The sequence below is a fragment of the Manis pentadactyla genome, chromosome 6 (genome assembly GCF_030020395.1).
Source record: "Manis pentadactyla isolate mManPen7 chromosome 6, mManPen7.hap1, whole genome shotgun sequence".
Taxonomy (NCBI): Eukaryota; Metazoa; Chordata; class Mammalia; order Pholidota; family Manidae; genus Manis; species Manis pentadactyla.
In genome coordinates, this window is record NC_080024.1 from 34,134,409 (window position 1) to 34,155,552 (window position 21,144).

Genomic DNA, 21,144 nt, shown 5'->3' on the forward strand with positions numbered 1-21,144 from the left:
CCTCACAACCCTGTGAGATAGGCACCGCTATTCCCATTTCACAGATGAGTAACTGGAGGCTCTCAGAGGTCAGTAACTTGCCCAAAGCCACACAGCAGGTACATGGCAGAACTGACATCATTGTCTGCCCAAGACAACTTTTTCAATGAGACCCTTCTGATACCTCTATAGCTTCCATTAAGGGTAATCAAGTCTGTCTTGTTGCAAATAAAGTTTGAGTAACATTCCAGTTTACTTCCAGACTTACAATGTGTTTGATGTGTTAGGAAGACTGATTTGAACAAATGAAACACAGAGGGAAGGAAGAAGGCTCATAGAGGGTCAGGAAGGGCCCAGGGGCTCTCCGATCTGTTGGGCAATGCTGTCTCCTGTTACTGCAACACACCAATGCAGTCTCATTTCCCAGCACTATGAAGTCTGATCTGCAGGTGCCTTCCAGCCCATGCCCCATACACTCCAACCTGGGTGATCTTTTTGAGATGCAAACTGGACCACGTCACCCCTCTGCTTAAAATCTTCAAAGGCCCTTGCCCTCAGGATGAAGGCCAATCTGCTTAAAAGGTTTTCAAGGCCCTAACTGCCTGGCCCTGGACAAATACTTATTGAGTGCCTTTTCTATGCCTGGCAGAACAGATACAGCCATGCAAGAAGCAGACTGAAGTCTACTGTCATGAAAATTGCACATACATTCCACTGAGAGGGAAGGGATAATAAACAAGCAAGTGGAGCATAAGTTATGTCTGAAGATGACTTGTGCTATGGAGGAAAAGAAAAGTAGAGAGGAGAGTGAGGATTATCTGGAGATAGGGGTAGAGGCTGCAATTTTAAGCAGGGTAGTCTAGGAAGGCCCCACAAAAATCCAATGTGTGAGTAAAGCTCTGAAGAAGGTGAGGGAATGTGCTGTGGGGCTCTCTGTGGGAAGTGACCTCACTGTGGGGACAGCAAGTGCAGAGAGCTGCCATGAACACTGACCTTTCAGTTCGTGGAGAAAGGCCATCACCCATGGCTTTCCCTCTCCTGGGAACACACTCCTCCCTTCTAATTCCTCCTCATCCTTCACAGGTCTGGTTCCTCTGGGCCTCCCACGACATCCCAGAGCAGAGTGCATTCTGCATGGCTCACGATGATGCTCATGCTGTGCATCAACCTCTCTTCCCCACTAGCCAGTAAGCTCCACGAGGGCAGGAACTGGCTGTCCTTTACCCATGTCACAGCAGCCTGGCACACGGTCTGGAAATGAATATGCACTTGATACTATTTGCTGAACAAAAGACCAATGACCACAATGGGGGCACACTGTGTTGTGGCCCAACTCAGTTAAAATGGGGAGGGCCAACGAAGTCACCTTTACAGGAAGTGTGTGTGGCCTCTGGAGGCCTGTCCTCTGCCTAGCACTGGCTCCTCATTCCCAAAGAGGGGAGTTGTTATTTTTCAGGGCTGATTTGCTGGGGTCACATACATTGGTGTGCCATGAGATCACCCTGGGTGTGGATTTGATCATATCCACGTTTTTGGGAGACAAGCTCTCAGATGTCTGTCTTTCTGGGCAGTCCTAAACTCTCCCTCACATAACATGTATCTTACCTTTAACTATTACTGATGAATTAACATTTGGTAGGTCCCTACAAGCAGCCATTATTCTGATGAACACCCACACCCTTTTCCTTTGTTTTGAAATGTGGCTATAAAGATATTTCTGGGCAAATATATAACCAATTTTTTGTCATCTCAGCCATATATCTATCTGATTAGCTTCTTGGAGTGAGATAGCCCTGCCCAGTTTCTAGATCAAATGAAAGCACTTGATCCCTGCTAGAGTCAAACAAAGCATTTTAAGCTTTCTAGCTTCCAAAATCCAAAATAGAAATCAGATAATACTAACTTGAGGGAAATTTCTCTATTGATCTCAAAGAGAAGATTTTGTGTTAGCCTAGAGGACAAAGGTATAACCACGACCAGTTCCAATGGCTCAAATTATTCTAACTCCTTAGAGTAGTGCTCACATTAAAGACTGGGGAGTCGACAGGCTTTGAGAGAAATCCCTCCAAATCACTAGACCTATAAATCTTTTGATAAAACAATTCACTTGACTCACCTCCCTAATGTTTAGGGGCCAGCAATTCTAGTTTGATGGAATGTGTTCAGTGAAGATTCATCAGTCAGCAGAATGTGAAGTACTGTTTTTGCTTATTATGTTCAAGTGTTCTAGCAAATGAATGATAGTGAAAGGGTTTGGGAGATGGGAGGAAAGAAAAGATCAAATATATTTATGTATGTATGGGAGGATTCTGGAAGGTAGTGGTAAGAGGAGAAAAAGTCAGAAAGTTGAAACAAGGAGTCATATTTCGGGGTGATTTTTCCTTTATTCATTAAACTGCTATTTATTGAGTGATATTATATGTGTCAGACAAACACATAAAAAAATAAATAGGATGATTTAGATAGTGATAAATCTATGAAGATAATGAAATGGTGATAGGATGGAGGTTACTGGGAGAAGAGTGGGACTACCTTTGGGTGATCAGGGAAGACCTTTCTGAGGAGGTGACTTTTGAGCAGAATGTTGGGTGACAAGAAGGAGCCAGTCCAGGAAGGATCTATCATTAGCTGGCAGTGTAGCCTGTATCTGATTATTCAATAAAACCAGTCAGGGGTTCTTTGAAAAGGAGAGTGGGATTCCTGGTTTCTAGGCCTGTTCTGCCCATCTTCTGGGCTCCATCCTGGACACTGGGAGGCATGCCTGTATTTTCTGGGCAGCAGAGCCGTCATAATGGACACTTGCTGCTCTTGGGCTATTCTGGGAGCAAAGACAGCAGAATAAATAGTAAATGTGAATAAAGGTCTCTGAAGGTGTAGAAAGGAGAAGAAAAAATAAGGTTAAGTAGAGGGGAAGAAAAATGGGGGAAGCAGAAGAAAAAATGGGGGATGCTGAAGCTTTTTTGTTTCTGTTATGTGCATGTTTTAGTGGGAATGGTTACAAAACTGATGGAAAGATGAAATGATTCCCAGAAAATCAAAACGCATACTTTCACCTATATTGTACTGTAAATACTTTAATATTTTTATGTTCTGCTAAAAAACACCTGGAAGCCTTTCTCTTCAGTAAATGAAACAATAAAGTTTAATGAGTTAATTTGGCAAAGCTGATTTGAATTGCACAGAAGGCGTTGTGTAAGTACTTGGCATTTAAAGAGTCATCTGACATTTAAAAGGAGATGGCTGTTAACTAATTCAAGAGCTAATCTTATACTCGGGCAGAGTGAGCCATGGAAAATCCAGGATTATTATCTTGCTGTAAACATGACGTGATTCAGTTGAAAGCCAGAACAAAAGAGACCTATCGGTTCTATACAAGTATCCATATGCACACATAGCTAATGTAGCAAAATTTAGAGGACAGCCATTAAATCAAACAAATATTTCCTTTCTTACTCTTGGATTATCATAACTGAGCTACAAACTCTAGGAGAAACCCTTCTCTCCAATAATTTTTCCTCTTTTCGAGTTGTGTGTTTTGGAGGGAAATGACCATGGGTTGGCTCTCCAGTCATTGGAACGTCTTAAGCTTAGGAAGGAAAGGAGATTCTAAACCGGACCAGCCTGATCTCCACCCACGAGTCCCACAGAGCCACCAAAGATAAAATCTGTCCTGCAGGCATCTGTCAGGTCCTCCTCTTTACTTCTCCCACTCCTTTCTAATTGGGGTTCCCCATCTCTGTAGCTGCAGTTTAATGGCTCCAAGAAAAGCTATTGTCCCTTATTAAGGAGGCTGCAACACTCTTACTGTCTAACTGACTCCCACGCAGCTCCCTTCATTCTGCCTGACAGCAAGCTGCCAAGAGTCTCTGGGAACCTGTGGGCAAGCTGAGCTGGAGGAGGAAAACAGAAGTAAGGAGGGCCTTTGTAGCCAAGATCTGAAATGTGCTGGGGTACACACCCCATCATTATCTTAGTGCATGGAGAGTGGGGTCAGAAGGCCTTTGCTGAAATGCTTATGTGGTCTATCAAGTTGTCACATCAAACCTCTGTGCACACAGGGCATTTGTCCCCTCCTGTAAACAAACAAAAGGAAAAAGGCCAGCCTCTCCTCTGGACCACCAGGCTCCCCTCCTTGGCCGAGAGTCTGTCCCTGTACTTCCCTGAGGTGGGAGGGATAGTTCTGAGAGGTTTAGTTCCTGAGGGTGGGGAGGGGAGAGGAGGGCTGGGATTCTGAGCTTCTTCCTGGCCATGCCCTCTGCTGGGTGCAGTGTGGACCAGATCTTGGAAAGGGCCATTCCTGCTGGGATCTATGGGCTAAACGGCCTGGAAAGTTCCCCAGTGTTTGGCCTTCTCAGCGCCTGTTATTTCTTGCCCATGGCAGTTGGACTAGGGACACAAGTGGGGCCAAACAGGGCTTGGAACTCTGCTAGGTTCCCCAGGACTGGGCTACCTGGGGAAGGATCTGAGTGGGCTAGGGGCTTTGTCTACCCAATTCACTCAGGCTGACTTGGAGGGGACCCAGTCTGTTTAAGGTTAGCCACCCCAGCCACCCCTAGATCCTACACTGAGAACTCATCTCTAGGTTTCCCTGGCCTGGAGGCACAGAAGACTTATAGTCTTCAGGAGGCCAGAGAGAACACCAGGATGTGTTCAATTAACAACCTGGCCGGCATCTTTCGGCAAAGAGGCGACCCCAGCCACAGCATGGCTCCACCTACCACAAGTCAGCCCTGAGGTTCAAGTGCTTACTACCTAGGTCATCCTGCTCATCTCAGCCACATGACGCCTTGGCCCACTTTTTGTGTTCTAAAGACAATTTGGTGCTGGTGAAATTGGCTGAGTGGACAGTTTTAGGAGGGCTCTACAAGGAGGCATAGTGGAGATAGTTTGGTCAGAAGCCAGAGAAGAGCTTTCTTGTTCCCCTCGAGTTTCCATCCACTTTTTTATGCCTCAACTCTATGGAAGGAGATTTTGTATCCTCCTGTGTGTTTATCAAATTAGCCCAATAACTAGCAAACATTAGACTAAGAAGAGAAACACTGTAATCTCCAGTCTTAGGTTTTGTGAGGGACTCTTCAGTGACTTCTGTCAAGTCATTAAACTTTCTGTACCTCAGTTTCCCTACCTATAAAATGGGGCTACCCTCATTGTTCTCCTCAGGGAGCTTTAGAATAATGAAACCCAGGACATTTTAATTCGAGGCCTTTTACTATCTGGAAATAAATCTTATCTTTGAATTCTAATTGATATTGTCTCAGTTCAATTAAGTGCTTTGTTGACACAACAGAGTCATTGTTTATCTGGCTTAGCAAGAGCTGGAGGAAAACTTTTAAGCCAAAATAGTGATCTCTTCTGCCCCAGGGGAGATAGGAACTATCTTTGTCTGTGCAGGGCGTGGGCGGAGGGGGTGTCTGGATGTCTTCAGGCTGGAACTTTGCCTGTATTTGAGAGATGACGTATCCTGTTTCAGACTGGGAGATGGGAGGTGGTCAGGTGCAGGGTGGGAAATCTGAACAAGTTCCTAACTCCTCTAACACAAAATTTTAACCCCAAATCCTGCGACTTCCTTGTTTTGTTGGTTCTGGGGTGATTTTTCCAATCTGATAACCAGAGGAAAGATAGGGAACCTCAACTTGGAAACTTATTCCAGTGTAAAAAGGTAATTTAAAATCAGTTGCTTTTTACTAGAAAAAGAAATGTTACCCATGGGTGCTTTGATTCCCACAATGGCACATAAAAGTTTATCTAACTGATAATTTAACTGGACTAAGGTGTTGAACTAGTCCTGTCAATGCCAGGACAGCAGAAGCCTGGAAGGTGAGAAAGATGTCCTTCTGGCCTCTGACCTCTAAGTTTTCCTGGACAGCCATGTGCTGTTGGGGAGTGGGGCCCTGCTGGACACAGTGTTCCTGGCCCCAAGATTCTCTGTCTCCCTCCTTCCCCAGGCCCTGAGCTGTGTTCCCTTGGGTGCAGCGTGGAAAACAATTAAAAAAAAAACACCTCATAATAAGGTATGAGAAGCTCAAAAGGAATCTCTAATAAGTAGAATTAACAGCAGTGAAACAAAATTCCAGGAAGCACAGAGGATATTTGGAGGGGTGTTTGGGCTTGGGGTTAAGGGTGGATGGAGTGGGGGAGGGGGAAATGGTAGGTAGATTGTCTCACAGGCCTTTAGTTTTTCCTGCTTTTCAAGCTGCTTCTTCTCCATGTCTGAACCCTTAGACTGTATATATGCTCCTAGTTCTGTTTCATAATGGCTTTCAAGCCCAGGGCAGAGGAATAGAATAATAATTACCATTGTAATTTATTGGGACTGCCTAGTGACAAGCATTGTGCTTAATCCCTTTCCCTATGTTGTTTTTCTAATCCTGGTTATGACCCCCTGAGGGACATATTATCTCTTACAGATGAGGAAATTGAGCCTCAGAGAGGTTTAACAACCTGCCTGAACCCACACAGCCAGTATGGAAGAAGCTGAGATGTAAAATCAGCTTTGTGGGATTCCCAAACCAGTATGCCCCTTTGCAAGCACAGGTCCTGGTGCCGAAGGGGGCCCTGTGTGTTGTGACATCTGTTTCCTCATTTGTGAAATAGAGATAGTAAGTGTATCTACCTCAGAGGGATATTGTAGGGATTAAGGGAGATAATCCTAAACCCTGAATTTAGGAAACCTCAAAAACATAGACTGTTATTACCGTTTAAAAAGAACCTTTCAGGATAATGGGGAGATGATTGTTGCAGCTTATGATAGGTACATAGAGGTTCATTATACTATTCTCTTTACTTTGCATGTATTTAAACTTTTCACAATAAAAATTAAAAAAAAACAAAATTAACTAGGCACACACGTATCATGGGTCTGGTTGAAACTAGCAGCCAATAAATCAATAAATACAGATGTACTGGAAGAAATGATAGCCACAGTGATAATTCAACAAATAAAAGCCTTGATTTTGAATTAAAAACAAACCCTTCTCAATAAATTATCCTTAAATTGTCAATGGAGTTTTTGGGTTGACAAAGTAAACCAGTGGGTAAGGTTGAACCAGGAGATGAAGTTTGCTTGGATCTTCAAAAAACCTTTGAATCAAGGTCCACAACCAAAGCTATTTACAAAACCAGGGAGAAAGGGGGAGAGGAGGGAGGAGAGGGGCTGGGAGGGAGATGGCACGGGGAACCTGGGGGAATGTGTGCAGTGCCTTCAGAAATGAGAAAGAGAAGGTAGGGAGTAGGACTTCTGTAGATGGGGAGATGCAAACAGTTCATTCTCTAGGGAGCACTGCTAGGCCCAGTCTTACTTAGCCTCAGAAAGATGACCCAAGAAGTATGCCCAGTGACAATTCCAATCTGCACATGACCCAAAACTCTTCCAGAGGGTGAAATACCCAGAGAGTGGCAATCAACAGCAGAAAGTACCAGGAGACCGTGTGAGTTGTTAGAAAAATGTCAGCTGAACTTCCATATTATTATCACTGGAAATAATACAAATGCAATCTCCAAATCCTACATAGAGGGTTATGACTTTTTCTACCCTGGACATAGACCTTAATGTCAACATAAGATTAATTTTCAATATTTTCCCCTAGAGTGGCTACCATGTGCCAGAAACTATTCTAAACACAGTGAATAAGGCAGTGAATAAGGCAGAGTAAGAAAAAAGAAGTCTATTTGAAAGATTAGTAGGGTTTTCTTTTAGATAACAGCCGAAAAGTTCAATAGAAGGCAGTGTATGGCTCAGAAGGACACTGAAACAAAAGATTGCCTTTGTAGCCTGATACAAAACATAGTGTGTCTACAGGTGGTTTTTTTCTTCTTTTTCTGTCCTGAAAGGGGATACGAACACCATCTGTGAAACCACCAAGGAAACAGATGGGGTAAACACAGGTTTATTCAACCTAAATACTAGTGTGCTAGAATTACAGGCTACTCTTTGAAATCCGAAAGAAGTGAATGTATGATGCCTAAGATAGAATATGAATTTATACTGCTGTAAACTCATGAAACCTGAATTCAAGAGATAATATAGGTTGAAATTAGAAGTAGATTTGTGAAATAGTAAAAAGGGACATAAATCCAGTTTAACAGGATTTTTGGGATAGTACTAAAGTTCTAATCCCCACAAAACAACAAAACGAAACCCAAGATAAAGCACGTGAGAAAGGATGTTTGCTCTCCCTCACAAAGGGAGAAGATCTACATGAAACTGGTGATATGGTTTCTTTCTTATTTTAAACAAAGAGATGCATGGATTCTCGGGAAATCTAATTAAGGTTTGAGCTTGTGCTCTCATACTCTACTGACAACCCCTCTGGCCGGACAGCTCTGTAAACCAGTGGGCTCAGTCCCCCTCTGCCCCAAGTTTACATAGATGGGTGTGGATGGACACGATAGTTTCATACTTTGAAAGCCAAACTTTTCAGAGAAAGAAGTGAATTCATTGTCCCTCAAAGTCTAGGGTCAGAGGGATAAAATGTTAAAAAGGGGTTGAAATCCTTAAAAGGAGAATTCTGATGGCTCTATTCAACAATCTAATAAAAACATAATTAAAGTTAGATAGTTTTCACTAACAGTAGTTAAAAATACAGCACTTTTTTAAACAACAACTTTGGGGTTGTTTAGCTTGCTGTACACTTTTTTACTAAGACTCCTAGATCATTTTAAGCCAGCCTTCAATAAAACCAGCTCTCCTCATGATCCACTTTTCCTTCTTACCGGGAGAGTTTTGAAAAAATTGAAAAACAATGAAAGACCAGAAGACAAAATAGAAATAACACATCCCTAATTTCAAATTAGCATGACTGAACATTTTTGCATGCATGATTTGCAGGTCTTTTGCTCATAGATACAGTACTTTAATAGTTGCAGTTCTAGTTGATACCACTTTGATTTCCACTTTTGAAATGTAATCAGTGTGTCTCCACTGGGGGTGATTTTCCCTTCAGGGGACATTTGACAAGGTCCAGAGACGTTGACTGTCACAGTTTGGGGGTTTGTGTTACTGGCATCACGTGGGTAGAGGCTAGGGATGCTGCTCGAACCCTACATTGCCCAGGATACCTGGCCCAAAAAGGTCGATGTTATTGAGGCCGAGAAGCCCTGCATTAAACCATTAGTATTAAATCAGTTTCTATTATGAACAAGCATCATTTTTTAATGCCTGAATTAAACCCCTGAGAGGGATATTTCATACTTAATCATTTCTCTGATGTTGATCAATAGGTTGCTTCCAGTGTTTCTCTGTTTGTTATAGATAATGCTGCAGTGGACATCTAAACTCACTTTTTTCTGCTGGATTATTTCCTCAGGATAAATTTCCAGATGTCAGAAATATTGAATGGGTATGAAAATTTTTCACGTTTCAAGGGTCATATTGCCATTTTGTCTCACAAATGGATTAAACCAAATTACAACCCACCATAAGTATGTAAGTGTACCATTTTTATCAAAACCTCAGCAGTACTGGTGTTACCATTTTGAAAAGTGAGAGGAGGCACACATTTCAAACATAAAATGGTACCTCCAGTGTGCTCCATTTGCATTTAAATTGCTAGTCCGGATGAATATTTTTCCATACTTGTTTTCTAGTACTATTATTTTTTATGTGAGTTGTTTGTCTTTTGCTTATTTTTCTAACTGGCTCTCAATGTTTTTCTTTTAAAATTGAATATGATCTTTGCTGAGTATGGATAGTAATGCTGTTGTAGTTAATGAAATTTTTTTTAACTTTCTTTTTGGAAGTTTTACTTTCTTCCTCCCACAGCAAGGATATGTTAACGGTTCCGGTTTGGATCTTCATTTACAATTTTAATGCTCTTTTTAGGTGCTGGTCACCTCACTCACCCTGCAGCCTCTACACAGTCTCTGGAGAAGAGTAAAAGCTTCTCTAGTGGTTGATGTCAGCCACCAGGTAAGGGCGGAACGTGGTCTCTGACGAGATCCAGGAACTAATTTCCTTTAATCAAATGAGAGGCCTTAGGAGGAGCCATAGGCAGGAAGGAAAATACATGAGCAGGAGAATACCAAATTCTGTGAGGGGTTGGAAGGACCTGCATTAAAAAATGGGCACCATTCTTTCAGAACTTCAGAATTGGCAATGCTCCATATGCAGCTATTAATATGCAAAAAAATGCCTTAATAAATACTTGATTCTGTTCACAGTGGGGAGGCAGTTCATTTGAAAGAGGAAATGGGAGCTTGGAGTTGAAATATGTCTGCTTGTCTCCTTTTCCTTTTTTCATTGCCCTTTTCATCTCCACATCTCCTCCCGTAGTTTTCTTCCTCTCTCCCCGATTTAACCCCCTCCACCAAAGACTAGGAGGTCGCCGGTGTCATTAGCTGAGCCCATTTCTGTTTATGGATTTACCCCGACCCTGATCCTCGGCCAGGTGTGGACGGGGTGTCTGAGGAGCTGGCCGCACAATTCGCCGTCCTGTCTGCCTGTGGCCCGGATCCCTCGCGCTCCCGGCCCCTGGGCGCGCGGACGGCCGCGGGGAGGGCGCCGCAGAGGTTTCCCCATCCAACCGGCAGGGGGCAGTCGGAGGCAGCCTCCAGGCCGGCCCGGGCCCCGAACCCAGCACGTCCGCAAAGGCCCGGCTGGCCTCTCTTAACCCACCCGTCAGAGATTGTTTTCCAAGTCTAGGTCTGTGACTCCCCGTTAAAGCACGGCCATGCCAAGTTATTCCGCCTTTGGGTTTTCCCCCTAAATTCTGTGATTAAAAAGCCAAAGTATTTTGTGTGACTGAACTCAAATGGTCAGACCCAGTGAAGGGAGGAGGGGGTGAGTCAGCGGGGAATTAATGGAAAGGCAAGAAGGGTAGAAACTGCTGAGGCTGACGAAGATCAGTTTTGTGTGATAGCCCAGCCTGCTGCCCAGCGGGAAGGCGACAGGGGATGGAATCCACGGGATCTGCCAGTGGCCCATCAAGGTACATAACTGAAATCTGCCGGGCAGAGATTTGTTTCTAAATCCTTTCCAGATGCTTTACGGTAAACATGAAATTAGTCATTACATGGAGTAGGTGGAGGAAGTAGTTAAACTTGAAGTCCATGATGAATCTAATAAAGGGCCATTAGCCTCAGTGAGTGAGGGAGACCCGGCCACGTCCCCCACCTCATCCCCACTTTCTCTATGTTTGAGGACTGGTAGGCCTTCCTAGACTTTTCCTCAAATAGTTTTTCTTTTGGGGACTCCTCCTTTTATTCTTATTTGTTTATTTTTTGTGGGGGGCTACCTCTAAAGGAAGTAAGACCACTGTGACTTGCACAGACCATTTGGTCCTGCTGGGAACAGCCCTCTCTGTTCACCAAAGAAGCACAAGAAGTCCGCAGACTGAGCTGGGCCTGCCCCAGCCTTCCAGGGGAACCCAGGATTAGAGTTTAAGACCCTCCGTCTGGTGTTCTTCTGACCACAAGGTTAACAATTCCGTCTAGGACTAATTTGACATGACTGAGCCACTCTTTTATTGCAGGTGATGTTAGGTCTCCTGAAATACAACTATGGGGCTGTGTGAATTTGGAGTGTTTCGGATATGTGAGGCATTTGCAAGGCCTTGAAGTTGTGGAATTATAAAAATACAGCATGGTATATTTTCCTTAGTCACAGACTCTCTTAAAAAGGAAAACCTTCCAGATCCCTTATAAAGGGTGTCTTCAAAGCAGACGGGTAAAAAAATGCCAACTTCGGTTCTGTGGTTCCTCAGTAGCAGGAAGGGTCGTCTCAGCCGTGTTTTACTTCAGCAGAGGCCTGACCCAGGCGTGGGTTCTAACAGTGAGAGTTCATATCCTTCCTCAGAACCCAGCTAGGCACACACATGAAAACAAAACTATTTTTATTATTATAGTTTTGTAATGAGCACGAGGGAAGAGAAAGGAGGGAGAGAGCCAGGCTGTTGCAGGAAGGTGGAGATAAGGGAGAAAGAGAGATCAGGAGTCCCCCAGGCTGTCACCCAGCAGGGAGAGACCTGACAGTGCCCTGGAGCTACTCTGCTTCTGCCTCAGTTTCTCTGAGATCCCAAGTGCAGCTCTAGCAACTCCCCTTAGTTGTCTCTCTAGAGAGAATTTGATGACAGTTCCAGCCTCAAAGCTTCAAATGAAAGAACAAACTTACAAATATTTGTGAACACAGGTCCTTGAACCACTAATAGACATTCCTAACCCATCTAGAGGAAGCAATTTTCTCCCTTCTTCAAGGTAGTGATTTTTTTTCTTAATGGCTAGTTTTTTCTCCTCATCAGGAATGAGAATTGGAATAGAAAGAATGGGTCCACTGTGCCTACTCCCTCAATGGACAATACGTTGCAGTTTCCTTGTCCCCTTTTTGACTTTGCAGAAGTCAGGGAAAGGCCTGTTCTGCTTATTCATGCACATGAAGAGCCAGACAAAACAAGTTCAGGTTGAGTTAAGACATTCCAAATCTATGAGTACAGGAACCTCTGTGATTTTATAGTCTACTTGTCTCTTTTTATTGATGAGGTGAATGAGGCCCAGAGAGGTAAAGAATCTCACCCAGAGTCACACAGAAAGCTGGAACAAGAACCCAAAAGTCCTGATTCCTATTCTCATTCTTATTCAGAGTTAATACTGTACCTGCTTCTCTGGCTTTTGGGTGAAAAGTGAGGTTTCATTAAGATTCATTTGAAGATCGATTCCGGATTCAGTGTTGGCTATGGTGAAAATCAGAGAGAAAAGGACCAAGGTTGTCAGATCTATGTCTCATGAATTTTTATATATACCTGGTTTATATACACACCTGGTTCATATGTGTAAGATTATAAACACAAGTACACCTATGGCATTCATATTTACTCTCCAAAAAACACCTGTAACCTCTATAGGCATAGTCTAAACAGCACATTAAATATAGTGTTGAGACTTTATATTCAAATTTCTATTTTTCCTTGTTTTGGTTGCTCTTTAAAAGACCAAAAGTGAATTCTTTGTGCAGCTAAAATTTAGAAAGAGCTGAAATTTAAAAGGAAATATTGATGGAAAGAAGATCTGCTGATACTGTTGAATATAAATTTTGTATGATTTTACTTCACTGAAGTACGAAAATGCTTCAGCAACCTTCCAGATAGAGAGATCAGAGACTTGCTTTTTCCCTCATAAGGTGGAGGGGCAAGAGGAACAGTGGAAACATGAAGCAAACAAAGGCCAAAGCCACTGTGGGGCTGGCTGGAGGGGCAATCATGGAGCTCACCATGAAGCAGGGGCCCTGCAGGCACTGACATGGCGCTGGTGTGTAATCCACGCAGCTCTCCACCGTGCTTGTGTTATGTCTGATCTTTGCAAGTGTGGAAACTGAGGCTCAAAGGTAAAGTAACCTGATGTTTACAGCTAGGGAGGTTTTTAATAAGGATTTGAGTCCAAGACTGCCTGACTCAAACCTCTTGCTGAAAAGGCTAACTGGATTTATTTAGTTTTTCTTTTGTTCCCCTAAGAAAGTAAATTTCATGTTTAGAAAGGAATGTTTATTTGAGGAACAGATTGAACTAAGCACATGCTCCACTAACAAGGATTTTAGTCTCTAGTGTGGGACCAATGTCCAACATAAAGGTCTCATACTTGCCACTTTTAAGTAGCTCTTTTAAGAACCTATGGCCACATGTGACTCTGCACCACTTCCTTGTGGGCTGACTTTTCCTTTTCTGTTGTTTCTCAGCTGTCCCCTTCTGTCTTGCTTGAAAATGGCTTCTGCACAGATTTAAAACCTTTCTTATTTAAAACATCTGGGGAAACTGAGACCCAGACAGTGGTTTCATGTTATTGGCTCAAGGCCATCCTTGACATAGCACAAGATCACAACCTGAACCCAGATCTTCTGATCTTAGCATGTCATACGTTTTCCTCCATATCACACTTCCTCTTATTAGTCTTACTTGAGCTTTTGCCACATCACAGCTGCTCGGCCATGATCCTTCCTCTGGACAAATCCAGCCCAGTGGAATTGTGTTGTGATGAGTTTCACTTCACTGTGGCTTGGAAGGAACCATGGGTCTCTTAGAAATGAAACTTGTAAATTCTAACGCATAAGGAAAGTTCTTGCAACACCAGGAGAATGAATCAGTCAGCCAGAGTTCAAGAAATGTAAACACATTTTTAGATAGGAGACTGAAAAATTACATAGGACTTCTCCATCTCTTGGGTCAAGACCCTGGTAATTTACTGAGGTCCAAGCTGTCAAGGAGGAGACACAACTCAAACTGCATTCCAGGGAGATAAAGCAATGGGGGTGGTAAAACTTCTGTCTGAACAATGTGGCAGGATCTACCCTTGTTATCAAGCTGAAGAAACTGACTAACATCCACCGATGCAGGCAACTGGCTGTGAACACAGGCGTGATTCTTTTTCATAATTTGGAAGCAGGTATGTACATTCACAGACTACAGACGGCACAGCTTCCAGACTTGCCTGAAACTGGGAGCTGAGTCTTTCTGTGATGAACATTTCTGCCACAAAAGAGATAAACAGAAAACACATTCCTTCCCTAGCTGCCCACCATCAGGGCTGAACAAATTTTCAAGCGCTAGCATTAATCTAACCACAGGCTTTTAACAAGGAGATAGCATTCCCACCAGATAATCAGGCAGTTTCAGAGATGACCCTTACTAGATGGGGTCTCATCCCAGCCTCTTCTGCCTTCTTCAAATCATGGGATCCTTCACCAAACACTCAAAGCTTGAAAAGCAGGAAAGAGCATCTGATTCTAGCATGGAATTTGGTGCCCCAACATTTCCTTCTATTTAAACCTATGTTGACTGGGTTTAATTCCCAAGCTGTTGTTGTTCATTCTTTTAGAAACATAGTCATATTTATTCCCACTGTTTCAGAATACTTATTTCCCTTGGATGGGATTCTCTGCTGAGCCCCATTTAGTATCAGAATAGAGACCAAATCCCAAAAAGTCACCTTATCAGGCAAAGGGGGCCTTTAGACTGGCTCCTTTAGAGATGTGTGTCAGGGCTTGGGAAAGACCATGCCCTAAAGTGGCTCAGTACTCTGTGGTTGTAAGGGTAGTAGCTTTTGGAGATGCTGGCAGAGCCTCCTAAATATGCTTAGGGCCTTTTCCCACACAAAGCATTTCAGAGGCATGAGCAACCTTTGATGGTTAGTATGCTCTTATAGAACTTCCCTCATAACTTGCAGCGGCTCATCACTGGGGAGTGGATATATGCATGGGCAAACAGATCTCAGAAAGCCCCTTTGTCTTCTCACAACTTCGCACATGGCCTTGCTGGCCCCTGCAGAAACCAGTGGGAGGAGACCTAAAAGTCAGCCATATTACCTTCATGGCTTTGTATTTTTGATCAAAAATGGAAAATGCAAAAGCAAATTCTAGATAATTAAAAAAAATTCTTCCCAGGATACACTAAACCATAAAAGGAAAGATAATTTTGGTCCCTTCCCATAGCCTTGCTGACCTTTCCTTAAGAATGATATCTAAAAAGCACTTCATTTAACGTGATGTAACTCAAGATGCCTGTGACTTATGGAGTGTTTGACTTGTTATAATAAATCTCAAGTCTGCTGATGCAGGAGACCAGAACCCAAAATGGCCTTTTGTTTTTGTCATTATCAGATTCTTGGGATGAAATTTAAGACCTTATTTATGCTACACATTTTCACTTTAACTCTTCCTGGATAAGGCGGAGGGTGAGATGGGTATATCTTTTACTGGAGACCTGAGAAAGTCTCTAGGCTAAAGACATAACCCAGGGAGCTCTATTAAAGGAGCCAGGTAGATTGATCTAGAAGAAATAAGTCAGTCTGAATTTAAATACGGAAATGCCTAAGAAATGCAAGAGCAGTCTATTCCTTTCCATTTGGAATAAAAGTTCTTTTACTTATATCTTCTTAGACCAAGGCTACTTCAGCCTCAAGGGTCTGGCTTTAGCTTTGGAAACACCAACTTTTCTCAAAGGTTCATAATTTATTTTTTATGGGACAGTCCAAAGGTACATGGCAGTTTGCCAAGCCCAAAATGGAAGGCAAGCTAGATGATAGAATTTAAATTTGAATTGTTTAGTGACAAAATTTCAAGTACACGAGAAACCCTCCAATCAAGATACCCAATGGTATTAATAAGGATACCTGGGGTGGAGACTGTGTGAAAGAAGGGAATTTTAAAAAGAGGCTGAAGGTGGTGCTACATACAAAGAGGCCAACCAATTCGATTCATACGGTGGTCTTCATTCTGCAGAAAATAGTGTTTTTGGTCACTTGCTCTCAAACAGGCATAGGCATCTGGTCTCTCAGCCTCTAGTCTTAACTCTCTTCAATCCATTCTCTGCATAGCTGGGGGAGTCATTTCTCTAAAATAAAAATCTGTTTATATCAATTCCTGCATAAACAGGGTCTCACAACCTTTGGAATACATTCTTAGTTGCTGCCTATGGCCCTTCATGATCCGATTCTTACCTACCCTACTGGCTTCCTTTCTCACCACTTTCTCTGCCCTGGGGTTCAATCATTTTAAGCTGGTTACATTTCTCCCATGCCACCATCTTCTTTAATCTTCATAATGTCCCTTTCCTTGGGAGCATCCTTTCGTCTACACTTGGCTAGTTCCTACATATATCCTTAGAAGCTCAGTGTAAGTGTCCTCTCCTTCCAAAAGCTTTTTCAGCCTCCAGGCTGAGTTAGCCTTTGCTCGTTCTTAGCTATCAGCACACTCCACTACTGTGGATGACTTTAAGGCATGAACTTTGTCTCTCAGCTGTAGTCTTGTGCCTAGCACACTATATTGAATAAGTAGATGGTCAATTAGTGTTTGTTAAAAGAATGAATGAATGAGCAATTTTTATGTGCTTTGTAAAACAGTCTCACTAATTCTTTTTATTGGATGTATTTTGATGCTGTGTCTTTGTTAATTTTCAAATAAGGAGCTGTAAAAAATTAAGACAACAGCAAATGAGAATCCTTAGGTCACAGGGAGATGTGTGAAAGAAGCAAGACAGAAACTAGGAAAAAAAAAATCCTAGAGAAGAGCCTCATGCTTCTTTATGGTCTCTTTGATGAGAAGATGGCACAAATGTCTGAAGGGTGATGAAACAGAAAAGAGTATTTATGGGTTACTAGTTAGTGAAAATTATAATTTTTGATTACTCTAACAAAGAAAAATTGATATTCTAAACTTTATGTGGAGAAATATAACTGATACAAACACACATATACATAGACATCTTAAAATCTGTATCAGCCTTAAAATGCATGGTGCTAATCACTACCTTACTGCCTAAGCAAGGAAGGCCCTGTTCCCTCATGCATATCATATGCTAAGTGAACAAGCATATCCTGGCTACATGGGGAGACACATCCTCAGAATTTTAATAATCCTTAGATTTGTGGATATCCCCAGTGCATATCATATTCCCTAAAGTAGAAATGAAAAAAGAGGGGTAGTTCTTCAGACTCTTAAGGAGTCTGTAAGTAAAGGATTAGAGTGATTTATAAATTTTTTTTTGGCAGAGAAACACCAGGTTGTTATACCACTTCCCTTTCTCTTCCTTCCTTCCATCACCAGCCCCATCAGTTGGCTTTCTTTTCAGGGGCCATTGAAAAAATACTTATGTAAAAAAATCAATGTTCTTTTTAAAAAGTAACTTTGCAAGAGCTATTGCATATGTAACAGTGAACACAGACCACAACACTGAAGTGTGGGTGCTTGGAGGCTGGCTAGCTTAGTGATGGTCTTCTGTCTTCCCTCTGATGTCTATGATTTGATATCATGCCTCTGCACAATGAAAAACTGCATGTGTTCCTGACTTCTGAGGTCATTTACACATAGTTGAAGCTAAACTTCAAGTCCACAAATACCCAAAGTTCATCTATATAATACTTTTTAGAACCCAATGATTGTTGCCTGAAAATATTTGTTAAAACCAAATGATCAAAAGGAAAACAAAATTTGTGAAAGTACCAATGAGTAGGTATTTTAATTCCAGAGGGCATCAGGTATTTTCAGAGTAGCATAATATCCATTTTATTGAAAACAAATGGGGAATGTTAAGCACAGAGAGATGTAAGAATTTTTGTTAAGGTCATTGAGCTAATCAAGGGAACACATAAGTTTCCTATGTTCTAAGCTCTGAAAGAGGTACTCTACACCTCTGTGGGCAATGGTGTTGGAATGGGGAATTATGACTTACTGGGTATAGAGTTTCAGCTTTGCAAGATGAAAACAGTTCTGGAGACTGGTTGCACAGCATGAATCTACTTAACACTACTGAACTGTACACTTAAAAATGGTGAAGAAGGCACATTTTATGTTGTGTGTATTTTACTGCCATTAAACAAAATGTCAGGGGATATGAAGAGATGAGGAACTGGGAAGAGGAACAGTATGTTTAAAAGCTTGGAAATAAAGAGATTTGCATTAGTCTAAGGTCTTTTAGTTACTAGGAATAAAGAAGAGAAGAAATAAAACTTTTCTTTCCCTTTCCTGGGTATTGAGTTTGCCATGGGGCAATTCTGAAGTAGTCCAAATTTGTCTTTGGCCCTCTACCATTTGCCTTTCTATACTTTTCTCCTTGTGCTTCCTTGCCATATAGCTAATATACTTCTGTTCAGCCAAGCCCTTCAGGGTGCCCCACCAGTCAGGCATGGTTCAACCCTTAAAAATTACCCCCAAATCACACACTTCTGTTTCCACCCCATCAGTATTTTTAGCCCCTCAGAATGGTTGTTTTCAGCTAGGTTGCCTTCTGAGCAAGTAAATTTTTACCAAAGTGTGAATGACTATTAGTTTCTCAGAAGTCTTAGCCTTTTTAGGGAATATTTCTGAATTTAAAATGAGTCTATTAGTGAGATTTTAATAGTAAAAATGAAATGAAATTGCAACATTTTCATCCATGTTAGGAAGAATGATTTTGGTCTAGAGAGCTACCCTGTAAACAGGCCTAACTTGCTTGAAAATCTGTCTCAAGAGTTTGCTTCTCCCGGTTCCTACTTTTCTCTTCAGCTTCTTTCTTCTCCCCTTATCTCAGAAAATTGTAAATCATTTTCATTATCCACAAAAGGGTGTCTGATGCTGAGTAAGGGGAATTGAATTGAGAAAAGGCTGTGCAACAGAAGCAACTTATTACTATTGGTCATTATTAAGTCAGGAATTTTGTAAACTTTCACATATTGTCAGAAGGAAATGTGCCTATTTAGACTGACATCACCACTGACCATGCTGTGTGGTAAAAATACAGGTTCTTAGGGTTCAAATCTCATCTCAGCTTTACCACTTAGCTGTGTGACCTTGGACAAGTCAGTTAACCTTTCTGAGCCACTTTGTCCTAGATGAAAAATGAAGGTAAGGATAGAATTTACCTCATACCATAGCTATGAGGATGAAGCCACATAATGCATGTAAAGCACTCAGCATAATGTTTGGCTTATCAAGGATAGATATCAGTGGTAGCTATCATCTTTCACTGAAGGGTTCCTTTAAGAAAGCTGCTCCAGCCCAGTTCCAACCAAGACGTGAGGAGGAACAGAACCGGCACTAAGACTTCCCACCATGGTCAGGATGGCCACCCAAGGAGAATGGCAAGGGGGATAATGCAGAATGCCAGGTTCCCGAGTACTTCTCTGCCTACAGATTTTGAAATTAGCACAGGTATGATGTGCCTTTTCTCCTAGTTTCTCAGTCTCTGGTAAAAACTCTTCCCTCCACTCAGCTCTGGCTACAGCCCTTGGTCTGCGGCATTGCTTCCTGTTACTATAGCTGGTCTCTCATGCAGGATTCATTGCTGCCTGCCCCAAATAAGCAGTGAGGAAGACCACACACATTTCCCTACTAATCAAAGACTCTTTTTAGGGAAGAGAGAAAGTTTCTATATAATCATCTTTTCCACCTGGTCCAAAGCGGAAGCAGCAATGGCAGTGTATGGAGGAGGAGTGGCAGAGCCAGGCCACCCTCCTAGTTTCTGCTTATTTCTCCATGGGGGAATGAAATAGAAAAGGGAGCTTGAAAGAGGAAGAACTGGCCTTAGTTCTCCATTTAGAACATAAGTCTGAGTCTTTTCCAGATAGTTCCCTCGTTTGTGGTTGGGCAGACTGAGCTGTGCACAACTCTAGGGGGCAATGTCCACCTCATTATAATGTGCACTGCATAGTGTATGCAAATTCTCCTTCCTTGGCCAGCTCAGCACAAGTGCTTGGTTTGTGTCTCTTCTCCCTGGATGTTGACACTCAGCACACAGGGCTGCCCACAAGAAAGCCACAAGGACACCACATTTCTCAGGATCTCCAAAAAGTGAATTCTCTTTTCCACTTATTGCTGTATTTGTGGAGAAATTGTGTGTTTCTGGAGTTCTAGGTATGAAATAATACATACGTGCATCAAAAGACATAGAGAAATAGAAATGACTTTTTAGCGGAAAATCGTACGTAGACATCGAATTCTAGATCCCTCATTTTCATGGCTGGTATTTGAATCGACAGATTCATAAGCTGAAAAACAATACGAGTTTTATCTGAGATTGTGAAAAAGTCTTGAAAAAAGCCACTTTCCTACCAAAACCAAGCCTTGATGCTTAAGCCGCCTAATGAATTGGATGCATGGCATCCAACCGTAATCGGATTTCATAATGTGTTGGTTTTGAAAATCTGTAGATGCTATCATGGAGAGAAAGCTGATCTAAGATTAAAAAGGTGTTGAAGAAAATATTTTTATACAAGATGTTTAAGGGTGAAATCCTGCAGGGACCAGGAGGCTAAATTTCTGAGAGAGCTTTTGACAGACTGAGAGCATGAAACAGTTAATGCTTCATCCACACTGCAAGGCGTTTTTGCCCAGTTTGAGCGGCAGATGTGCAGTGGGGCCCCAGCATGCAGCAATGGGGGATGACAGACAAGATGAGGAGCCCCAGCTTCTAGCCCTGGTGCAAATACAAGGGTTGGGCCGGGGGAGATAGGAGGGCTTCTAGTCCATTTGATTCCTGCCTAAAAGACAGACGGGGTTTTCACAGCCCTGATGAATTTTTTTTTGTGCTCTTTTAGAATCACCTGCAGTGAGAATTATTCTCCTGGCTGTCCTTGTCAGTCAAAATGAAAACTAGTTAAAACAGTGCTGTTTTCATGGCCAAAGAGAGGTAGGATGACAGACTAGAGATGGACAGGAGAGGTAATAGATAGCAATGAGGTCAACTAAATGGATTCCAAAATGGAATAACCATT

The 21,144-nt window shown here is 42.3% G+C and overlaps 1 protein-coding gene across 1 annotated transcript in view; it reads right to left on the reverse strand.

The window, feature by feature from the left end:
* Positions 1-21,144, reverse strand: part of KIAA2012 (KIAA2012 ortholog) — a 120,074-nt gene that overhangs the window by 39,171 nt on the left and 59,759 nt on the right. The window contains exons 12-13 of the mRNA XM_036927998.2: positions 20,370-20,418; positions 12,565-12,661 (exon numbers count right to left, since the gene is read on the reverse strand). Of these exons, the coding sequence (XP_036783893.2) occupies positions 12,565-12,661; positions 20,370-20,418 (146 nt within the window). The remainder of the gene's footprint in view (positions 1-12,564; positions 12,662-20,369; positions 20,419-21,144) is intronic.